Source organism: Pagrus major, chromosome 19, assembly GCF_040436345.1.
Source record: "Pagrus major chromosome 19, Pma_NU_1.0".
Lineage (NCBI taxonomy): Eukaryota > Metazoa > Chordata > Actinopteri > Spariformes > Sparidae > Pagrus > Pagrus major.
In genome coordinates, this window is record NC_133233.1 from 23,164,443 (window position 1) to 23,184,024 (window position 19,582).

Sequence of the window (19,582 nt, forward strand, 5' to 3'; positions counted from 1 at the left end):
TGGGGTGTTGTAATAGCAATGGATCCATTTTTATATGAAAGCCGACACTCGGTGCCACATGGGAAGGGCAGCTTTCTGGAGGGAGGTAATGGTTTCTTCTCCTCCCGCCTCTCCCTGAGGTGGGCCGAGTGTAAATTACATCCAGCTCGGCCTCTGCACAGCCGAGACCAGAGCTGGCTTTCCCTCGCCTCCTACAATTCCCTTCTCTCCTCATCACCAGTAAGATCCCGAGAGATATTCCCATCGTGCTTCTGCACAAAGGGACATATCAGAGAGGGAATAACCTATGTGGTGATGCTATCTTTCTTTTTTTCCTCAGGAACACTCCAGCTGCAGCCGTGCATCCTCAACTCCAACTTAGCCGCCGTATGTTTTGGGAGACTCGACAGCACTTTGCAGAAGCAAGGAGGGAAGCGAGGGTACGAAGGCACGGCTGGAAATGCAAACAGCAACCCTCCAGATTCACTTAAGTCAGATTGAAAGTGTCAGAACAGCTTGGATGGAAGGCAGAGCAGAGCAAGGGGAGAGAAATGGCTGGCAGACTGTGTTTCATGGCCTGTCAGGTCAGGACACATTATCCCCTGGCCATACTGGTTCTCATTAGCCCCCTGATGTGCTGTGAAGCCCTGCCTGCCTGCCCGCCTGCCTGCCTGCCACGCAATGGCAAAGCCCTGAGTTGGGCTGAGGTGGCACCTTGGCCCAGCTTGGCACCGAGACGATGCTGAGATCGGACAGGTGGAAAGAGAAGGGAACGCGGGACGGGGGAATCGCACCCAAAGGTCACCGGTTTGAAAAGTTTTGACTTGAAGCTCCCTACTCTGCCCCTAAATAAAGATTGGTTTACGTGCAGAAAGTGGAGTGATGCGAGTCATCATTTTATATTGGCATATCAGAACGGACTGCATCAGCTTTGTCCTCATCAGAGTAACAACAGCGCTCGTCATTTGTTCCAGGGCTCAAAGCTGCCGGTGACCTAAACGTTGAGGTACAAGTGACGCGTGATGCCGTTACAGGTGTAAAACTACAAAACCTCTCAGCGTGGAGGTCTGGGTGGATGATGAGCCTCGGTTTTTGTGACTTTGGCGCCGTGGTTTTACTTCTGTCTTCCTACCAGCAACTGACATTGGTTTTCATTAAACAATAACCAAGATTTTCCAATTATTTTTGAAAGAAAGTTGGTTTTTGTTCCCAACTGACTCTTTGGGATTGTATGTCATACCAAACCCTTCACTTCAGCAGGTGGCAAGGCAAAAAATGGTCATGTAAATCTTTATATAACGCTGATATGAGTGTTTTTAGAAATGTACTTACAAGCTGTGTACCTGCTGGAAGACTACATCTTTGTAAAAATGCTTCAGTGCCATTAAACATACTTAAAATCGAGGGCAAATACTCCTCAGGATTGGAATCGAAACACCTGCTCAAACTAGTTCGCTTGACGTGCCAGATGGTTTGTTAAACAGGACCATCTGGAAAGGTGCCGCTAAAAACTGTTTGGAAAAAAGGGGGCAGGTGCTTTAAAAAAATTCTTGGCAGACGATTTGATGAACCATCTGTCTGTCACGGGCTAATTAAAACCAATAACATCAACAATATTAGAGCGCCGCCACCGGCAGGCAGTCAGTAAGTCAAAACTGTCGCGGTTGCAACATGATGAAGTTGAAGATGAAGTCAGGCAGGTAACAGAACAAAAGGAGAGCTTTGATAGAGTGAGCTGTTTTACGAAGTCCAAAGTCAGAAAACAGGCTGGGGAAAGAAGTACAAACCAGAAGCTCCATATGTATGGATCCAAAAACACATGGGCAGAAAACACCAGGTACACAAGAGGGAAACAGGTGAGCTTCAACTACAAAATAAAACTGTTTTTATGTTCTCTTGTTTCCTGTTTTATTTTGAAAATGTTGCCCTCATGTGTCACGTCTAGCTTTTCAGTTCCTCCTTCCAGTGTTTTTCCATTCCTGTCCCTTTACCTGTCCTTTTCCCGCCTCTCTCCACCTGTACCTGATCCCCTCGTTAGTGTGTCTGTATATAGTCTCTGTTCTCCCTCATGTCTTTGTCAGTTCGTTCTGTCTTCCCCCATGATGCCACCCTGTGTTTCCCACCAGTGTCTCCTCCAGTGTCTCCTCGTTGGTATGTTTATGATTTTTGTTCCTACTTTGTCTTTTGTCCATTGTGACTCGTTTTAGTTTTTTCTTGATTTCTTGGTTTCGTATCATTCAGCTTTAGTCATTAAAGCTTGCTTTCCGTTCCTGTTTCTAATCCTGCCTCCCGTGTGTTATCTGCATTTGGATCCTCACCTTGTTTGCCAAATTACAACAAAAACAGGAAATCAACAAAGCAAAAAACCCAGATCGTGACACAAACTCCTACTGAAACCAGTCGAGAGAAGAGCGAAAACATCCTTTCCATCGAGAAAAGCCTTCAGCGCTGTTCTTTGCTTTTCTTTCAATGAAATATTCTCTCCAGTTCTGATATAACAGATGCTAAAACAGCTACGCTAACCTCTTGAGTCGCTTCTCTTGCAGGTCGTCACGCCCAAACTACACACATAGCTGCCTTGTGTTCTTCAGAGGACGCTGATTGGTTCGGCCAGTAGCACATATCTTGATGATAGCGTGAACTTGTGAATCCAACTTTTATTTTTATCATTTTTAATGCATTTACAGCAGAAAGTCTTCCAATGTAATCGTTTTAATCAATTTATATAACAAGGGCGTCGTATGGTATAAACAGAGCAAGACCTCGGTGGTTAACATGAGCAGTGAAAATACACACGGTGGGAAAAAAAAACCCCACAGCAGCGACTGCTTAGCACACACGGTGTTGTCAACTTTATAAATAGAAAACTTGCAGATTATTACTTTTACATGTGAGATAACATTTATGAATGCATAAGCAGCAGAGCAGGAGGCGTGACATGTCTCGCAGGGGAGAACACGGGAGGGAAGGAACGAGCGGCGTCTCTGGGGCGGCCTGCACTGCTGCACACACAGATGGGCAGGAAGCAGCGAAGGGAGAATAAGTCTCATGTGTCCTCATACGGCGTGTTTACATGCAGGGAAGTCGCTGTTAATGTCAGCTTTATGCACATAATATAAAAGAGAAACTTCTTTCACAAGGACGAGGGATTTCTGCCGGAGAAACCTGATTTCTTGGCCCTTTCATGCCCCCGACAGTATTTTAACATTTTTGTATGGGCATGAAAAATTTCAGACAGATTGTGATAGCAGCACAGAGAGGAGAGGAAGTACATCCAAAGTTTGACTGGAGCTAATTAACTCAAGTCAGTTCCCGCAGCAGCTCAACAGTAGGCCATCTGCAAATTTCAAACATTTGTGCACACACAAGAAAAACTGTGTGCTCTCCTAATACAGAGCTGATAGTTCAGGATTAAGAACGCTACAAATGGGTCACAAATTACAGGACAAAGCAACATAATGTGTTTAATAAGATGTTGGGCCACCGTGAGCCTCCAGGAGAGCTTTAGTCATGAGTTTAGATGAAGCTCTGCACTGAATTTCAACCAATAATATCAAGCCGTCAATCTATCTTCAACTTTAAACTGTGAGCGAGTAGCACCGAGCGAACATTTGACGATTTCACTGATTACTGTACAGAAACACAAACCCTCTGTGATCCACAGAGTTTCTTGAAGAACAGATGGCTTTACTTGTTGCTCAAGTAACAGTGGCTAACTGTACCGGGCTCCAAGTGAATACGCCGGTGTCGAGGCCGAACGCAAACTCTGACACCAGCTGCGGTGGTCTGACGACAGGGAATCCAGTACAGAGTACTGATTTACAGAGTTTTGCTGCTGTTAGACAGGTACCACCTGCTCATTTAGCCACGCAGCCAAATATATTGTTTGAATCACACACAGAGGAGTTTCCCGATCGGACGCTGCTGTAGAACCACTTTATGATGTGGTTTGGTGAGATTCTGGTGCAAAGGTGACTACTTTGTTAAGATGTGGGGCAGCTTCCTCAGTCATGGTTACAATATTGTGCGTATCCATGTGATTAAGGTTTGTCAGTGATGGTGGTCAAGCATGGGAAGGTTTTCTGCTACAGCGTTTCCTGCCTTAACCTGTTTTCTAGCACTTTTTGTAGGAATTACAGGAAGAAAATGACAAAACTAAACCAAGGCAACCGACTGTGAGGTGATAAAAGAAAAGGAGTAAGAGCTGAAGATTTCATTGCTTCATCTCTTCTCTCTTTTTGCAAGATATCGTGTGACACCTGAGCTGCGGTTTGGACGAGTAAAATCACGTTCAAATAATCGTCTTTTTGCATTCTCCTCGTTATTGTGAAGTATCAGAGTGCCTTCAGACAGACGGAGGCCAGGTGGATCCTAAATGCAACACCTCTGATACATCCCCCTCTTGTCTGAATGTACTGCTGGCTTTGATTTGATTCGAGAAGATGGTGGCATCTGAAAAATAAACAAGTAGCAATCGTAATCCAAGCTCTGTCGCTTTACCCCCCCGATCTAAGCCTCCCCAGCAGCGTCAATAAGAAGCTGCGAAGAGACAAACACAGGGCTGGCAAGCTAATCCAGGGATCACATTGTGAATCGTAAATGCGTGTCCGCTCTCTCATCTCCACAGCCAGACGGAAATAGCCGGCTTTGGCACTGCCATAATTTTGCCTCTCTCCTCCTTTGCACTCCCTGTTCCTCCCCCTTTCATTTCAAAGCGGGGGGGGGGGGCTGAAGTTATTGCATGTGACACACTCGGGAGAGAGAAAGGTGGTGGTGGTGGGGGAGAATTGCATTACACCACAAAAGTCGAATGCCATGGGAGCAGGATGAGATGTATCTCCCGCTGCTTAATAACAGTGGAATTATTTAAAATAGAAGCAGCAGCGGCGGCTGAATATTTCTGAATCTATATTTAGATTGGGAGTGATGCGTCTCACCCTCGCAGCCGCGGCTCATGTGGGATTCGCAGGGTGGGGAGGGGGGGAGACATGGAAATGCATCAGGGTGGAGATCAATCTAGCGTGCCGCAACAGAGCCGTGCAGAGAAGATGCCGTTTTCACATGATCGGGCTGAGATGTTTTATCAAAGTCCTGCTTTACGGTGACCGTTTCAGCATCACAGCACCAGAATAATCTTAGTGAATTTTCAATCAGGCGTTGGGAAAAAAGAGGGGAGGATTTAAAAGAGCGAGCTACAAAGTTAACTTCCCTTTGTAGAAATCTTTTTATAAGCGGTCTATTTTTAGCAGTCGGTGCCATCATCGCTACACCAGCTGGATACAGAATCACCAACCAATAACCTGTACTCCCAGCTCGCTTTCACTCTGCAAATTTCAAACATTATTACTTTCCAGGACCTTGTCGCAGCAAATTGCATTGATTAGCCGGCTCTAAATCAGTTGGCTTTAATTACATTTAGCCTGCATTGCTTCGCTAAGCATATAGCTGCACATGATTGCAAGTAAATTGCAATTAGCCGATGCCCCCGAGCGCCCGAGAGGAAGACATAATGGCAGATTCATGTAAATCAATGGTACGTGGGTGTCGGACAGAGTCTGGTCATCTGCAGGAGTAATGAGGTGCTTCACAAGTTGGAAAACAATGAATCTCTCGTTTAATTGATGCTCAAATTACATGGATTGATTTTCACTGATTATAAGTTATTGTCTCCGCATGCTGACGCTCTGTTACACTGTTTATTCTCAGTCTCGCACGAAGCTCGTTGGAGTTTTTTTTCTTCCTCGCAAAGGAAACAAACGAAAACCAAATCCCGAAAGTCAAAATTGAACAATGTTGTTTTCATTGATTGTTTCCTCTATAATAAGACATCCACTATTTTTAGCCGCTGCATGCTTATACAACACTTCCTCTGCACACACTTTCACCTCTCACCACCTACTGCTCTGCCTGCAGGACTCTGTCAGTCTGTAAAACTTTATGAGAGCTAGTGTGAAAAGTTTTATCAATATAAACATGTGATATATGTATTGATCGAGGAGATTCTTGTCTTGTCGATCACCTTTTTAAAAAAGAAAGACATTTATGTCATAGTAGGTAAGGTGAGGGTATAATATTAAAGAATAGTAGGGTTGTAACTAATGATTATTCCCATTATAAGATCATTTCCTCAATTAATTCATATCTTTGTCAATAAAATGTTAGAAAATAGTTTTATAATAGTTTTCCAAAGCCTAAGGTGAGATATTTAGACTATCATATACCAAATTAGGAGCGTTGCAATATACAGATATTGACAATAACTGTATTATTGACATTATTATATTATGTTATCATACAAATGTGGTATAATGCAGTGCTTCTTAAATCATATTCCCGTTCTCGCTTTGTCACAGTATGTGGTGGTGCCGCAGAGACGAGTCCTAAAACCCAGAAATAAATGAGTATTGTTGCACTTGCGGTTTCCCTGTCTTTAAGTCAATGGGTTTTCGGTTAACTGCCTGAAATAAGGTGAAATATTAACCGCAATAATCCAAAATCAAAGCCTTTTGTCGAGGGAAACGTTTTGATACTAACTTCCAGGTTAGCCTTCAAAAATACGTCATCCCTGCAGCACTCGACGCACCGTCACGCCGGTCGCAGCCGACAACAAAGCGGAAGAAGGCGATGCATCGCCAGCTTGCTAACACAAAGCACAACACCTGCACCCTCCAGTTTTGTGGATTAGGATCACGAGCTTGAACATTAAAAATATACACATCTTCCATTTAGTTAACCAGTTTGATGGAGAAGCTGAACAAGGCCCAGATGAATAAAAGCCAGGAGTGTGAATTAAGATTTGAGATTTGATTTAAGTCTTAAAGGGTGAAGGAGTTTACTCTGTCTGAATGAGTGCCGTCTGTATGAAGCAGCGTGAGTGGCTGCCTGGTCAACAGATGGTCGTGTTGACAGGCTGCTGGGTTCATTGGCCAGCTCTGTGTACAGTTAGCAGGGGGGTCGACCAAACCAGCCCTGGGATGTTTGTCTCTGTCGCTCCCGTTATATCACACGCACACCTTGGCTGTGAAAACCCTGCTTATCACAGCTCCGTGCAGCTGTCAAAAAAAAAAAACCCCACAACGCTGTGATTTATGCACTGAGGTTCGTACTATCTGACGACGGCAAACAATCGTGCTCTGTAGCCGCCGCAGATATGAAACTTTGTTCTGAGCTCTGATTCTGTTTTAGATGAACGAGCGACAGTGTGAACTGAAGGTCAAACTGAATGCCAACCTTCAGTCAAGGAGAAGATTGTTGTTTTCGGCTCAAAGGAGCATGGCACGAGGATTATCAGCAAACACGTCAAGAAATGAGCACATGAAAGGAGTCGTGCACGTGTACGCACACACACACACACACACACACACACATACGCAGATACACAGGAACTAGCGAGTGTCTCAGGCTTACCGGAAAGTAGAGAAGCAGAGCTCCACACAGGATGGCCTCCAGTAGGACGAGACCGGATGCTCTGATACTCTGCCAGAAAGAGAGATACGCCCGTTATTAAACTACTTATTTATGCATCATTTACTGAAAACTGCATTAATTAAAGATTTTTGGGGCATTTAGGATTTTCTTTTAAGTCGCTATGGGGAACACGTCAGCACTTTCAGCTGACATGGAGCAACGTTACTCTTACAGAACAAGGATATATTGACATATACTGAAAAAATGATTATATTTTATTATTATATTATATTCAAAATATATTTTAAAGGTGCAATATGTAGATTTAGGGAAGATATTTTAATCAGAAGAGAGATTTTTTTTTTTTATGTCTAAACAAACTCTCTTTGTTTTCATGACTGAATAAAGAAAACTGAGCTTAAAGGACAACACAACTACTGTTTATATGTGGCGGACCCTGCCACCTTTCTAGCTTCAAGCAGTGTTCTGGGGACCTTTTTCAAAGAGCTTGTTTATTCAGTTATGGAAAAGACATATATTGGGTTGAATGAACAACATGTTTTATATAACGTGCAGTTATTTGATCCATTGCTGATGTAAAAATATTGATTACAGCAGCTTTCATTTTCATTTCCACATCTGTATGTTATTTTTTTAAGGATGGAAAGTGATTTATCGTATGTCCTTGGTTTACGTAATAAAAATGTCAAAAAAACCTCTAAATTCCAATAAAAAAAATCTCTTTCCTTTATACCAAGCTGAAGTAGAGTTTGAATAAAGCTTTTTAAAAATGCCCGGGAGGTTAAAACGAGTCTAAAGCAGCAGGACAAATATTCCAGGAGGGTTTGAAAAAGGAGGAGTGGAGCATTTTTTCTTCTGTCTTGGTTGAAAGAGAACAAAGTGAAGTGAAAGCTTTCGCCTCAAGGACTTTTTCATGGAAGGGTTCACAATTTCCAGCCACTTTGTGTGCACCTATTGTGTCGGATATTTAACAAACACATCGTCCTATAATTGAGAGCCCCCCTCGAGCATCACGTCAAAGAGCAGAGCGCATCTGTGGCACTCAAAAGAAAAAGAAAACCTCAGCTCTGATGACCAGAAGACGGATGTTTATCTTGTTCAATAATGTAAATCTGTAACCTGAATGAACTTATTTGTTTATGAGAAATTAACTGTTTTTAACTTATCAGAAAGTCTGTGAGGAGCTTTGAAACTAAAGCTCTTAAACTTAGTTTGATAAGAATAAATGGAGATTACATAAAAGGGGGATTACATAATTATGACAAAGCCCTGGAGTATCTCAAAGTTTCATCTGCTTCATTAATGGGAGCGATCTTTTGTTCAGCTCTGCTTGAGATGATGGCGGAGACTTCAGGTGTGCGGGAGATAGAGCAGCTGGATGTTCAGGCTGTCAGGGAGGTGGTGAATCTTCCAGGCTTATCCTCGCATGTCTGAAGCTCAAGACAAAGACTTCAATTAAGGGAATTAATTGACAGGAGCAACCAGAGGCTCAGAGGATTTCTAAAGTTCAGAAAGTAAACTCGGTAAATAATTTGCCACTATCCCAAACTTTCTTTTAAACCGAGCTCAGCACTTCTTCTTTAGTTTCAGGTGAGTTATTTCCTGTTTTAAGTTGAAAGTTCTCCTCCTGTGTCACGTTTTGCTTTACGCTTCCTGTCTTTGTCTTTTTTCTCTGCGCTCACCTGTCTTTTATTAGTTAATTCGGGTTATACATTTCTCTTTTTCGTGGATTCGTATCAGCTTGATTTTGTTGCATGTCTTCTTTACTTTTGATTTGTGCTGGGTTTTTTTAAGTTTTTCAGCGTGCCTTCCTTGGCGTCTTGAAGTTGGGTCCTTTTTTTCGATAAACACAGGACTTTGCCAATATGTCCACAAGTGTCGACAGCTACATTCAGTAGTAATTGTACACTTCCATACAGAATCAATTCTGTTTTAATGCACCATAATTACCTATTGTTATATTAATTTTCTGTGCAATATCATATGCAATATTTTACTGTTATCTGTTAGCATTTATTTATGCTGTTTATGACCGTCAACTATCACATGCTGCAATTTTTGCATCTCCTCTCTTTATATTTTATTTTGTATTTATTGTATTTACATGGAGGGTAATGGACGCTGGTCACAGTCCAGGTTTGCTGATGTCGAGTTGATCTGTAGCGTCTGAGCTGTTTGAAATGATTTCAAAGCTTTATTGTGACCACCCACATACGGAGCCACATCACTGGTGTATTGATCCAAAGGGGCTTTGATGACCGTACCGCCCAGAAAACATCAAACAGGTTAACTGGTGTGATGTTGTCATTGTGAAGTGAATGTGTGTAGCCCTCTTTTACTTTTATACATTGCTGAGGTTTCAAAACTTTAAACACTCACTAAAATCTTAAGTGGCTGACTGTAAGAATATTTTAGATTATTTAGATTTTAATCATGGAATAATATAAAAGAGAAACAGAGCTTTAATGTCAAACAATCTCAGTTTAGTCGCCATTACAGCGCCTGTCCAACAGCTCATTAATCACTCACAAACTATTTCAATTAAATTATAATACATGGATTAAACTCCGTAGGTGAATGTTTGTTATAATTATGTACACATACCTTGTTCCTGCGAAAGTGATAGATGAGTATCATGCTGACGAAGACGATCAGTAAGCAGAGACACTGGAAGGAGAGCACGGCCATGCGGAGAGCGCCGTCCTCTCGGGCCACGCAGGGGGTGTCGTCTTTGCAGAAGGCGCAGCCCTCCTGACACGGCAGGCAGTCGCTGGACGACCCCTCGTCTGCATTGGGACCGCTGTCTGCAGCTTTCCCTTTTCTCCCCATCTCTGTCAAAAACATGATTAAGAAATAAAGTTTAATCTCTGATATTTAAGGCAAGAAATCTCAGCAACCGACCCAGTAAACCGTGTGTCATTAGCATTGATCAACAAGCTGATCAACCCGATTTAGATCACTTTTGTGCTTTATTCAGAGGTGAGCTAGGTTTATAATCAGTTTGTAACATTATTTATAAGTTTAACCACTGTTTATTACTTTGTTTGCTATATCCAAATGGTTGGGATTGTTAGCTAATTGTAGGCTAGAGGATAAACAGTTAAATTTTTTAGCTAAATGGTTTATATCATTCGCTAAATGCAAAAAATATTTGAAAGGAATGAAAAAAGGCCGACCAAAGTTAGCTAAAAGTAATGCATAAACAGTTTGAATAGTTATAAGAGCTAAACCTTAAAGGTTAAGCTAAAATTAGGTGGTTAAGAGGGGTGAAATTGTTAGCAAAAAGTAGGCTAATCGATTAACAGTTGAAATTGTTAGCGGAAAGTAGTTGATAAACGGTCTATCTATCTATCTTAAATCATTTTTTCAACCTATTAAAAGGCCTACATTATTTTTTTAAAACAATGTTAATTCAGATTTTGTCCAACATGTTTCCACGATACAGAGAATATATTCAGGTGCGGTAACTGTCATCTTCTGACATTTCCCTGTTACAGACGTTTCCTCCGGATCTGTTGAGACCAGTATCAAAAGATAAAAGAGATGAAGTGCTTCTATGACGGACTGAATCTTCCTGAGTGTATATATGCTTATCCCCATCTGACCTTACAAGGATTCATCGACATTGTGTCAACACCAGAGAGATGGATCTATATGTGTGAACATGAAAAGTCAACACTGCTGCACCTTGTTCAGTCACCGGCATATCATACAAGGCTGATAACTGCGGCGTCCACGGGAGAAAGCACACAGAGGACATGCCAGGACTTAGTCATGACAAGGACAGAGTAGATGGAGAAAGACAGGGCAGGTTGGCTGAAATGGTGAAAATACAATCCAAGACTACAGTGACTTCCTCACACTTTCAAGATGGATGAGAAATATCTGTTAAACTCTAAAATGTCCCAGTTTTCAACAACAAATTTCTTAAATGTGCTGATAAACGTCTTACAATCTAACAATAAATGTGTTTATTACGCTATAATTAACATTAATAAAGCCTCATTAATGCCTTTAAGAGACTAAGTCCTTATTAACTAATGTACCTTTTATGTTATTGTTTCGTTACCTAATCAGATGAAATACATACTTTATCATGCACTTGGTCACATTAACTATCATTTTTGCAGCTGTTGGATCCAAAGCCAACAAGAGCTTTATTATTATTTAATAAGCGCATAATTAACTGTTAATAAATGCATAATAAAGTATATGTATTGATCATAGTGAAGCAGCAAACAAGGATAAGAAACAATAAACATGTTTATGATATTATTAACCCTTATGTCGTCTTCTTGATGTAAACGAGCATCTTATAGGGTTTATAACTGCCTTAATAGCTGTTAACGAACATTTATTAAAAGGACCTTAATATAAAGTGTTAACCGCACTACATCTGATTCAACACTGATTTGTTTGTATGTGTGTCAATCAGTCAATGTGTTGTTGTCAAGGCTGTCGTTAGCCGATGATTCAAAGACGCTCGCGACTCTTTCTGATCATGTTTCAACATTTTGGAGTGAGAAACCACTGGATATTTTTGCGAGGGACGTCAGCGTTTCAACATCTGTAAGCATGACACATCAAGATACATACATACATATTTCCAGTCATGTTTGTGGCGACAAAAAGGGATATTTTTGACGACCACAGCAGATATTTTTAGCCAAAACATGATCTTTTCCTAACCCTATCTGAGTGGTTTTAGAGCCTAAACCTAATTAGATCATAAGCGCAGTTATCACCACATAAAATAGAAAAAAGAGCCTCGAGAAACATGAAGTTGCGACATAAAGAGATCTATTCTGGCGACTGGGTTGGGAAAATACTGTTACACTATGCAAGATTCAAGCTCTAGATGGGGAAAGTAAATGCATGCGAGGTTAACCACTGAGGTCGAGCTATAAACCAGCCGTTAAACCACTGACTGCTTCAAAGAGCTGCTGCAACCAGTGGAGGAGTTTGGTCACAATGGACAGTGAATGCTAAAAAAAAAACCTGCTGGTGAAATCCTTCCCAGGGTAAACTTAGGTAAAACCCCAAACAAACCCAGGGGACGACAACAAGCCATTTGTTTGTGTAGAAATCCCCTGAGAGATGTCCATATGGTTGGACAGATAACGAATGCTGGACTTATATAGAGCTTTTATGGAGGCTTTATTGGAAACGGCCATTGTCTCAGAGATTTGCAGGGATTTTGCCTTTAAAAAGAAACTGGCCTATTTTTCAAAGCTATGACTCTGCACATCATTGATCCCTTCAAAAGGACTACTTATCTCCGTAGCAATGAGTCACATCCTTCAGCTCGCTCTCATCCGTTTGTTTCTCCTACAGCTGACTGACAGTAACAGCTATAGTAACTTCCTTCTCCCACGTATTTATATGCAACATCCACGGTGGAAGATCACTGCGAGACAAAGGAAAGTGAGTTGCACTGGCTTTCTCTGCAAAGGAGTGTCAAGGATGTCCCCTTGTGGATTAACAGGCTTGTTATTGGCCCCATGGTGGGCCAGACTGCAGCACTACGCCTCGCTAACAGGCTCGCTTCTCCTCTCTATTATTGTGTTGTCACAGACACACACGCACACACCGAGCTTTCATGCAGACTTGCACACACGAGCTCGTGTGCACTCGCAGCGAACAGGGGAGAAGCAGACAGCACAGGCAGAAAGGAAGACATTGCGGGAGCTGCTTTTTTGTTTTTAGCTTTTTTACTGTGCAAGGAGGGAAAATATTTTAGGAAAAAGGGGTAAAATTGAGACGGAAACAGAGGAACATGCTGTATGAGGATGAGACGGGAGGGAGAGTGGATCGAAATGAAAGTATGGCAGAGTGATGGAGGGCAGGTGAAAACCACTGGGGCTCTGTGTCTGCAAGAGCCTTTTTTAATTAACTCACAGCAGACAGAATAAACTGGGAAAAAAAGTAACTACCATTAAAAAGATATTTCCCATCTTGAACCTGATTAGCCTCCCCAGGTACTGAGGCTACTTCAATCTTCAGACACGTGTCTCGTTCATTACCGCAGTTATAAAATGAAGACGCTTTATAACGGGACACATAAGGTGGACATGTTGTTCTTCAGGAGGAGCTGATGGATATACAACACATGCACAACTTTTAAGCAGAGTCAGACTGATCATTTGAGCACATCTGCTCCATTCCTGGCAAATCACCTGAAATGTGATGAGTTCAAAGTGTAAAATGCATCTGAAGGTCAGGCGATGGTTAACGAGCGGCCAATCCTGTTCAGTATCTGATAATTAACGTTGGGCACGAGGATTGAGCGACATTAGAAAGAGACTTTTCACTCCTTGTATTTGCCAGATTAAGGCTGTATCGGAGCACCAGTTGTTATTTCTAAGTGGATAAATGAAACATTTTGATGATAAAGAAGGGGTTTGAATTATGACACACAATACCTCAATCAAGTTGTAAGTGTTAATACTCAGTACACAACTTTTTAACCTTTACACTCCTCAAAAAGCACTTATAAGCTAATGTCGTATAGCTGGAAAGAAAGGGAAAAACGTATTAAATGAAAGGAAAACACTCAATAAATCAAATATCTGACACTCTACTTGAATATGACGTAGGTTTGTTTTACATTTTCAAATGCAATCAAGAAAAATAAAGTATTGAGAGAAACATCAAAACCCTGTGGCCTGTTCAGGTCATTTAAATTCAGTATTGCCAATCAAAACAAACAGTGACTCAAGGTCATCTAACTAGGCTTTTCTTGAGCTCACAACTGCGTCTCGTGATTTTCATCAACAGTGTTTACTGAGTGAGGAAAGCTCCAGGAAAAGTTATAATAGTACGTTTTATTAAAGTAAAAGTAACGTTGGATTTCCAAAGTAAAAACACGTCATGTGATGTTGAGTATTACGGAGAATCTGGATACAGACTTCCAGTTCAGCCCTCCACAAAATGATTGAAGCGTGCTGCTCTTCTCGACTTTCCAAATGTTATTGGACCGAATGGATCAAATTCTGACAATTAAAACAAGCCATTTGGCAGCAGGGTTGTGACACTCAAAAAAATGTGTCCACCACTTTACAGCCACTTCTTTCACAGTGTAAGCTAACGGGGGAAAGTCGTGACGTTACAAGTGCACAGCTTGGCTACCTTCAGGGGCTTGATCTGCTTTCAGGCATTTATTGATTATAACAGAGTTTGGCTGAGTTGTTATTATGCATGTCAAAAGTCACCAACTGTCCCTTCAGCACAAAGTATTCAGATTGAGGTTGTTCAAGGTTAGAAATCTGGCAAAAACAAAACAAATTCTTGGGGTTTGTGACCAACTAAACCACCCTGCAGGCACCAATCATCTAACGAAACAGTAATAAAGAATAAATCTTATCTGTTATCAACCAGGTGACTCACTTGTGAAGCCGTTGACAGCGACTCTGTTGGGGTGGTAGAAGCCTTTCTTGCAGTGGCACTTGTACTTGTCCAAGACGAATCCATGACCGTGCATCGCCGAACACTGAGGAGAAACAAACGTATACATCAACGACAGAGAAGACGAGTTAATAACCTGTTAAAGAACTTCAAACACGTCGTCTTGTAATGCAAGACTGATACGACAGCAATATAAAAAGCAATTAAAAAATGTCGATACTGAACCAAAAAGTGGAGCCTGTAGCCGAAACTCAGTGGGATCAAACGTCCGGTGGGAGGGACGAGGGTCTGATTATTTAAGTTGCGAGCCTGACTCTGTCTTCTCACCACTCGATATTAAATTAGCGAAGCTTCTTCCATCTGATTGAAAGTCTGATAGGAAACAGACTGAGGGGGAGAAAAACACCGAGGGGTGTCAGGGGGCATCCTTGGCAGACTTTGTGTGCTGTTTGCCAAATTACAAGATATAATTAATATCTAAATTAAGAACAGACTTATTTGCATGATTAAAGCAGAAGCATTAATTCTACTTCACGTGGGAATCAGATCCCATCTCCTCCTCTGTATGAACATATTTGGGTCATTGACATTAAGCTCTAATTTTCATTCCTCTCTCCCTTAAAACTACATAGCGGTCTTATTTTCACACGTGTTTTACTAAACAGAGACGATAATGACTTATGAAATCCCGAGAAACGACGGCGGGGCCGAGAATAGCGACGCTACTTCAGCTGACACTTGACACGCCGTGAAGTGTTTGTGACCCGACTGTGAGATCTAGCGGCGAGGCCGGTGGCAACGTCTAAATGAAGCATCGGTCGTCGCGATGCTCCTCACAGACGAATGGACTCGTCTTAAAGAGGAGAGCTATTTCTATCTGTCTCTCAAGGTCCTTGGTGAGGTCTGAGCGCTTTTTTTTTTTTTTTCTAGTCTGAGAGTGGAGGCCCCTCACTCAAAGCCTTGGAGAGGCAGGCCAGGGCTCGAAAGCACAAGGTAATTACCAGGTTACCATTCAGAGAACGAGTTCCTCAAACAAATTCCACTGAAGAGACCGAAGCATTTAAAGTGGCACTACACGAATCTCCTCGATTGAGCGGCGACAGCCTTGAAAAGCTCCTTTTGATCCAGCAATCGTGAACCCGTGTTCAGGACTCTGGAGCCGCGTATTTAGACTCCAACTTGTTTTTTTTAACGTTACCACCATCATGTTCTGCAGCTTCTCCACTACTTTTTTAGTTTTTCTGATAGATAAAAGGTCCCCGACACCATGAAATTTTCTTTTTCCAAGTTTACTTCATCGTGTCTCGTTAAAAAACAGACAGAAGGGAGCTGTGATATTCAATATTTCTGGCCAAATACCACATTATGGCCAATTTCTTTTGGTAACTTGCACTGACATTTTTTTGGTTTTGTGGTGTGCCTTCAACTTAACAACATTTTTAAGCTGCCTTTTCAATGATTTGGGGCAAACTGAGGCAAATAACTAACATTTAAATGATAACGATGACGATCCTACAGTAGAATAATCCCCCAATTCTGTCACGGTCCTTGGTTTTAGTTTCGTTAATCCCCGTTTTATGTTGAAAGAGCCCCTCCTAATGTGTCATGTTTAGCTCGACACTTCCTGTCTTTGTCTTCTTCCCACGTGTTTATTCTTTCAGTCGTCAGTTCGCCTACGTCTGTTTCCCCGGTCATGAGTTTGCTCCTCGTGTTTCTCCAGTGTTTGTTCTGAGTTAAGTTTTTGTATTTTGTAGCCAAAGATATCACTTTGGTACAAGTGAAACGCACACATACGACTAGTAGTTGAGTAAAAGTCATAAAGTATCTGATATGAAATATATTCAAATATCAAAAGCACAAGTTAAAGTAATATACACATATATCTACATATATTTATATACTGTACACTAATGGTCCAACTTTCCCATATATTCATTTAAAAACTGATAAATGTAGTAAATGCAGTGGAGTAAAAAAATACAATATTTGGAAGTGGAGGTTTAAAGTAGCTGAAAATGGAAATGTGAGTGCACATTTTATTGGGGATGAATCTGCAGGATAGATGCTCCACCGTGTTGGCGCCTCTCGTTTTCGAGTTCTCAGTTGTGTATCCGTTCATAAAAAATCTGCCTGGTGCAGCTTCAAATGAGCACTGTGGTGCAACGTGAGGCAGGTAACTGATTTCATCTCCCAGCAGTCGTCTCCTCAGGACAGGTGGAGCGTGCTGCAGCTACTGCCTGCCACTGTTAATATGCCCACCTCACAGAGACACTGGAAGAAACAGCCTGAGACAGGTGTGTGCGTGTGAGTGTGAGTGTCTGTGTGTGTGTGTGTGCATGCATATTTTTCGTGTGTGTGACAGGGGAGAGCCAGAAATAGCCCCGGCAGTGCATCCCACTCCTGCCTGGTGTGGTGATTGATGCGGGGGCTCGGCTGTGGAGTGTGCTGAACGGCGGAGCGGCCCAGACAGCGCAGCCTCGCCTCCCAGCTACCTGCCATCAGTCACATGTGAGCCCGGCGGCAGCGGTCCAGCCTGGGGCCAGACTCATATCAACAGGCAATAAAATGGAGCTCCTGGAACCAGATCTTATGGTTCTCAGATAAATTTCAATGTGTAAGGGGGCTTACAGGCTCAATTTAAAGGTGCATGTGTGACTGAGATCCCTATACTTGATACTTAATAGTGAATTTTAGTAAATTGAAAGTGGTTTAATTGGCAAATATACTGATATTTTTGGTTTTCAAGCAAAAAATGTCAAATATTCACGTGTTCCAACTTCTTAAATGTGTGTTACTGTCATATATTCGGCTGTAACTTAATCACATATGGCTCGGGGAAGTCACATTTGTAAAATTTGACATCCAAATTTGTCAGATTAATAAACATTAACCCTGTAATGCACACAGCTACAATCTTTTTAGCTATCCTAAAAAGAATCTGAAGCAAAGTCAGTGTGTCCCATTGATTATTGATCATAATCGCAATAATTTGGGACAGTTAATGTGTGTATGGGTCCGGCCGTCGGGCCATAAACTCACACAACCAGCAAACTTCCCTTCAAGCTCATTTCTTTGTTTTATTGGACTGGATTGGTCAAGATTCAAGTCAGTAAAAAGGCCTCAAACATTTTTTTTGTGATGGTTACAATGTAAAGACCATGTAGATATTAAGTTATTGTGGAAATCATTCATCAAATCTGATAAAGAGCTTGTTATGTAGCTTCTTGTTGCATTAGGAGACAGGAAACTGAGGGTTATTGTTCAATATACCAGTGTGAATTACTACAACATATGCTGTCATGGCCTATTATTTTCAAATATACAACATAAACAGCTAAATCTTTTCTAATTATAACACAACATACTGTTTTAGTGTTTCACATAGAGCACACATAGGCGGTGACCTACTTCTACATGCGTGACATATGCTATTCATTACGTGCGATGATGTTCTGTTGATAGCGAGCAGCTCAGGCAGCCATATTGTTTCTCCCGTAATGAGCTGAAGGCATCAACTGTGCTGCCGGAGAGCAGAAATCACATCAAATTAAACCGGTAATTAATTAGGCCTGTATGATGGAGAATAACGTGTCCTCTAAAAGTTGCTGGTATCTGCCCTTTAAAACAGATAAATAGTCTCTTCATCAGCCCTGTTGTTGTTTTCTGTGGACGCAGAGATAAATAAATATGATCCACGCCTCATTTATTTTTCATGACGGCCACGTGCAACAGAGACACCTACAGCTCGTACTGTTTGCCTTTCCGACGCCACAGGTTTCCCCCACCAGCGCCGCTCGTTGTTGTTTACATCGCAGCTGTGGCAGCTGTCAATCACGCGCACTCTGACATGCTAATTGCCATGGTGACATGTGTGTGACCGTGAGCGAGAGCCTTTTTATGGGAGTGCGTCACGCTGTCAGACCAGCATGGTTTTGCCTGCGACAGAGCACTCTTTGAAAAAAAAGAAAGAAAAAAAAAAGGGCCGCAGGAATCAAAAATAGACACAACACACACTCAGCCTCTCTCTCTCTCTCTGTCTCTCTCTCTCTGCAGTTTCTTACATCAGTGCTGTTTGTAACGTTGTGATCGATTCATAATTTATTACTGATCCAAATTCTTTAATGTGATTTAAAGCCATGAACAGAAACGCCCACGTGCACAATCCCAGCGCTAAAGAAGAACTAGACGGACCTGCACGGAGCCCCGACCTGAACCCGACCCAGCACCTTTGTGATGGACTGGACCGTGAGCCAGGGGCAGATCGTAAATCCTGCCGCTGCACGTTTCATGAACGACCATCACTCCTACAGTCCTCTCACTTACTCACGCATGAGTTAAACTTGAACGGCGCTTGTATGTCGCAGATTTGTTGAAACGGGCCCTCAGACCGCGTCAGAGTCTGAATGAGAGCATAATTTTAAACGTGTTTCGGGTTGTGTCTGCCTTTATCTGAAAGAGGCAGTAGAGAGATGGCAGGAAGTGATAGGAGAGAGGGCAGAGATGACGTACAACAGAGATTCCTGGCGAGATCTGAACCCGTAATGTCGCTAGTGTCTTAAACCCCCGAGCCACCGGGATGAAGCAAATGTCCACATACTTATAAGTGGCCAAAGTGTATTTAAACTTAAACTTTATTTACTTGCACAGTATACAAATTTGCAATATTGCCTCAAAGGATTTCATAGTCTGGACAACACGACTCTTTGTATCCTTAGACTCTTTATTCAGATGTGGAAAAAACTCCCCCGAAAGACCCTTTACCTGAGAAAAA

The 19,582-nt window shown here is 42.0% G+C and overlaps 1 protein-coding gene across 1 annotated transcript in view; it reads right to left on the reverse strand.

Annotated features, from left to right (window-relative positions):
- gpr158a (G protein-coupled receptor 158a) overlaps window positions 1-19,582 on the reverse strand; it is a 66,867-nt gene that overhangs the window by 20,590 nt on the left and 26,695 nt on the right. Inside the window, exons 3-5 of the mRNA XM_073488700.1 lie at window positions 14,794-14,896; window positions 10,012-10,238; window positions 7,387-7,455 (exon numbers count right to left, since the gene is read on the reverse strand). Of these exons, the coding sequence (XP_073344801.1) occupies window positions 7,387-7,455; window positions 10,012-10,238; window positions 14,794-14,896 (399 nt within the window). The remainder of the gene's footprint in view (window positions 1-7,386; window positions 7,456-10,011; window positions 10,239-14,793; window positions 14,897-19,582) is intronic.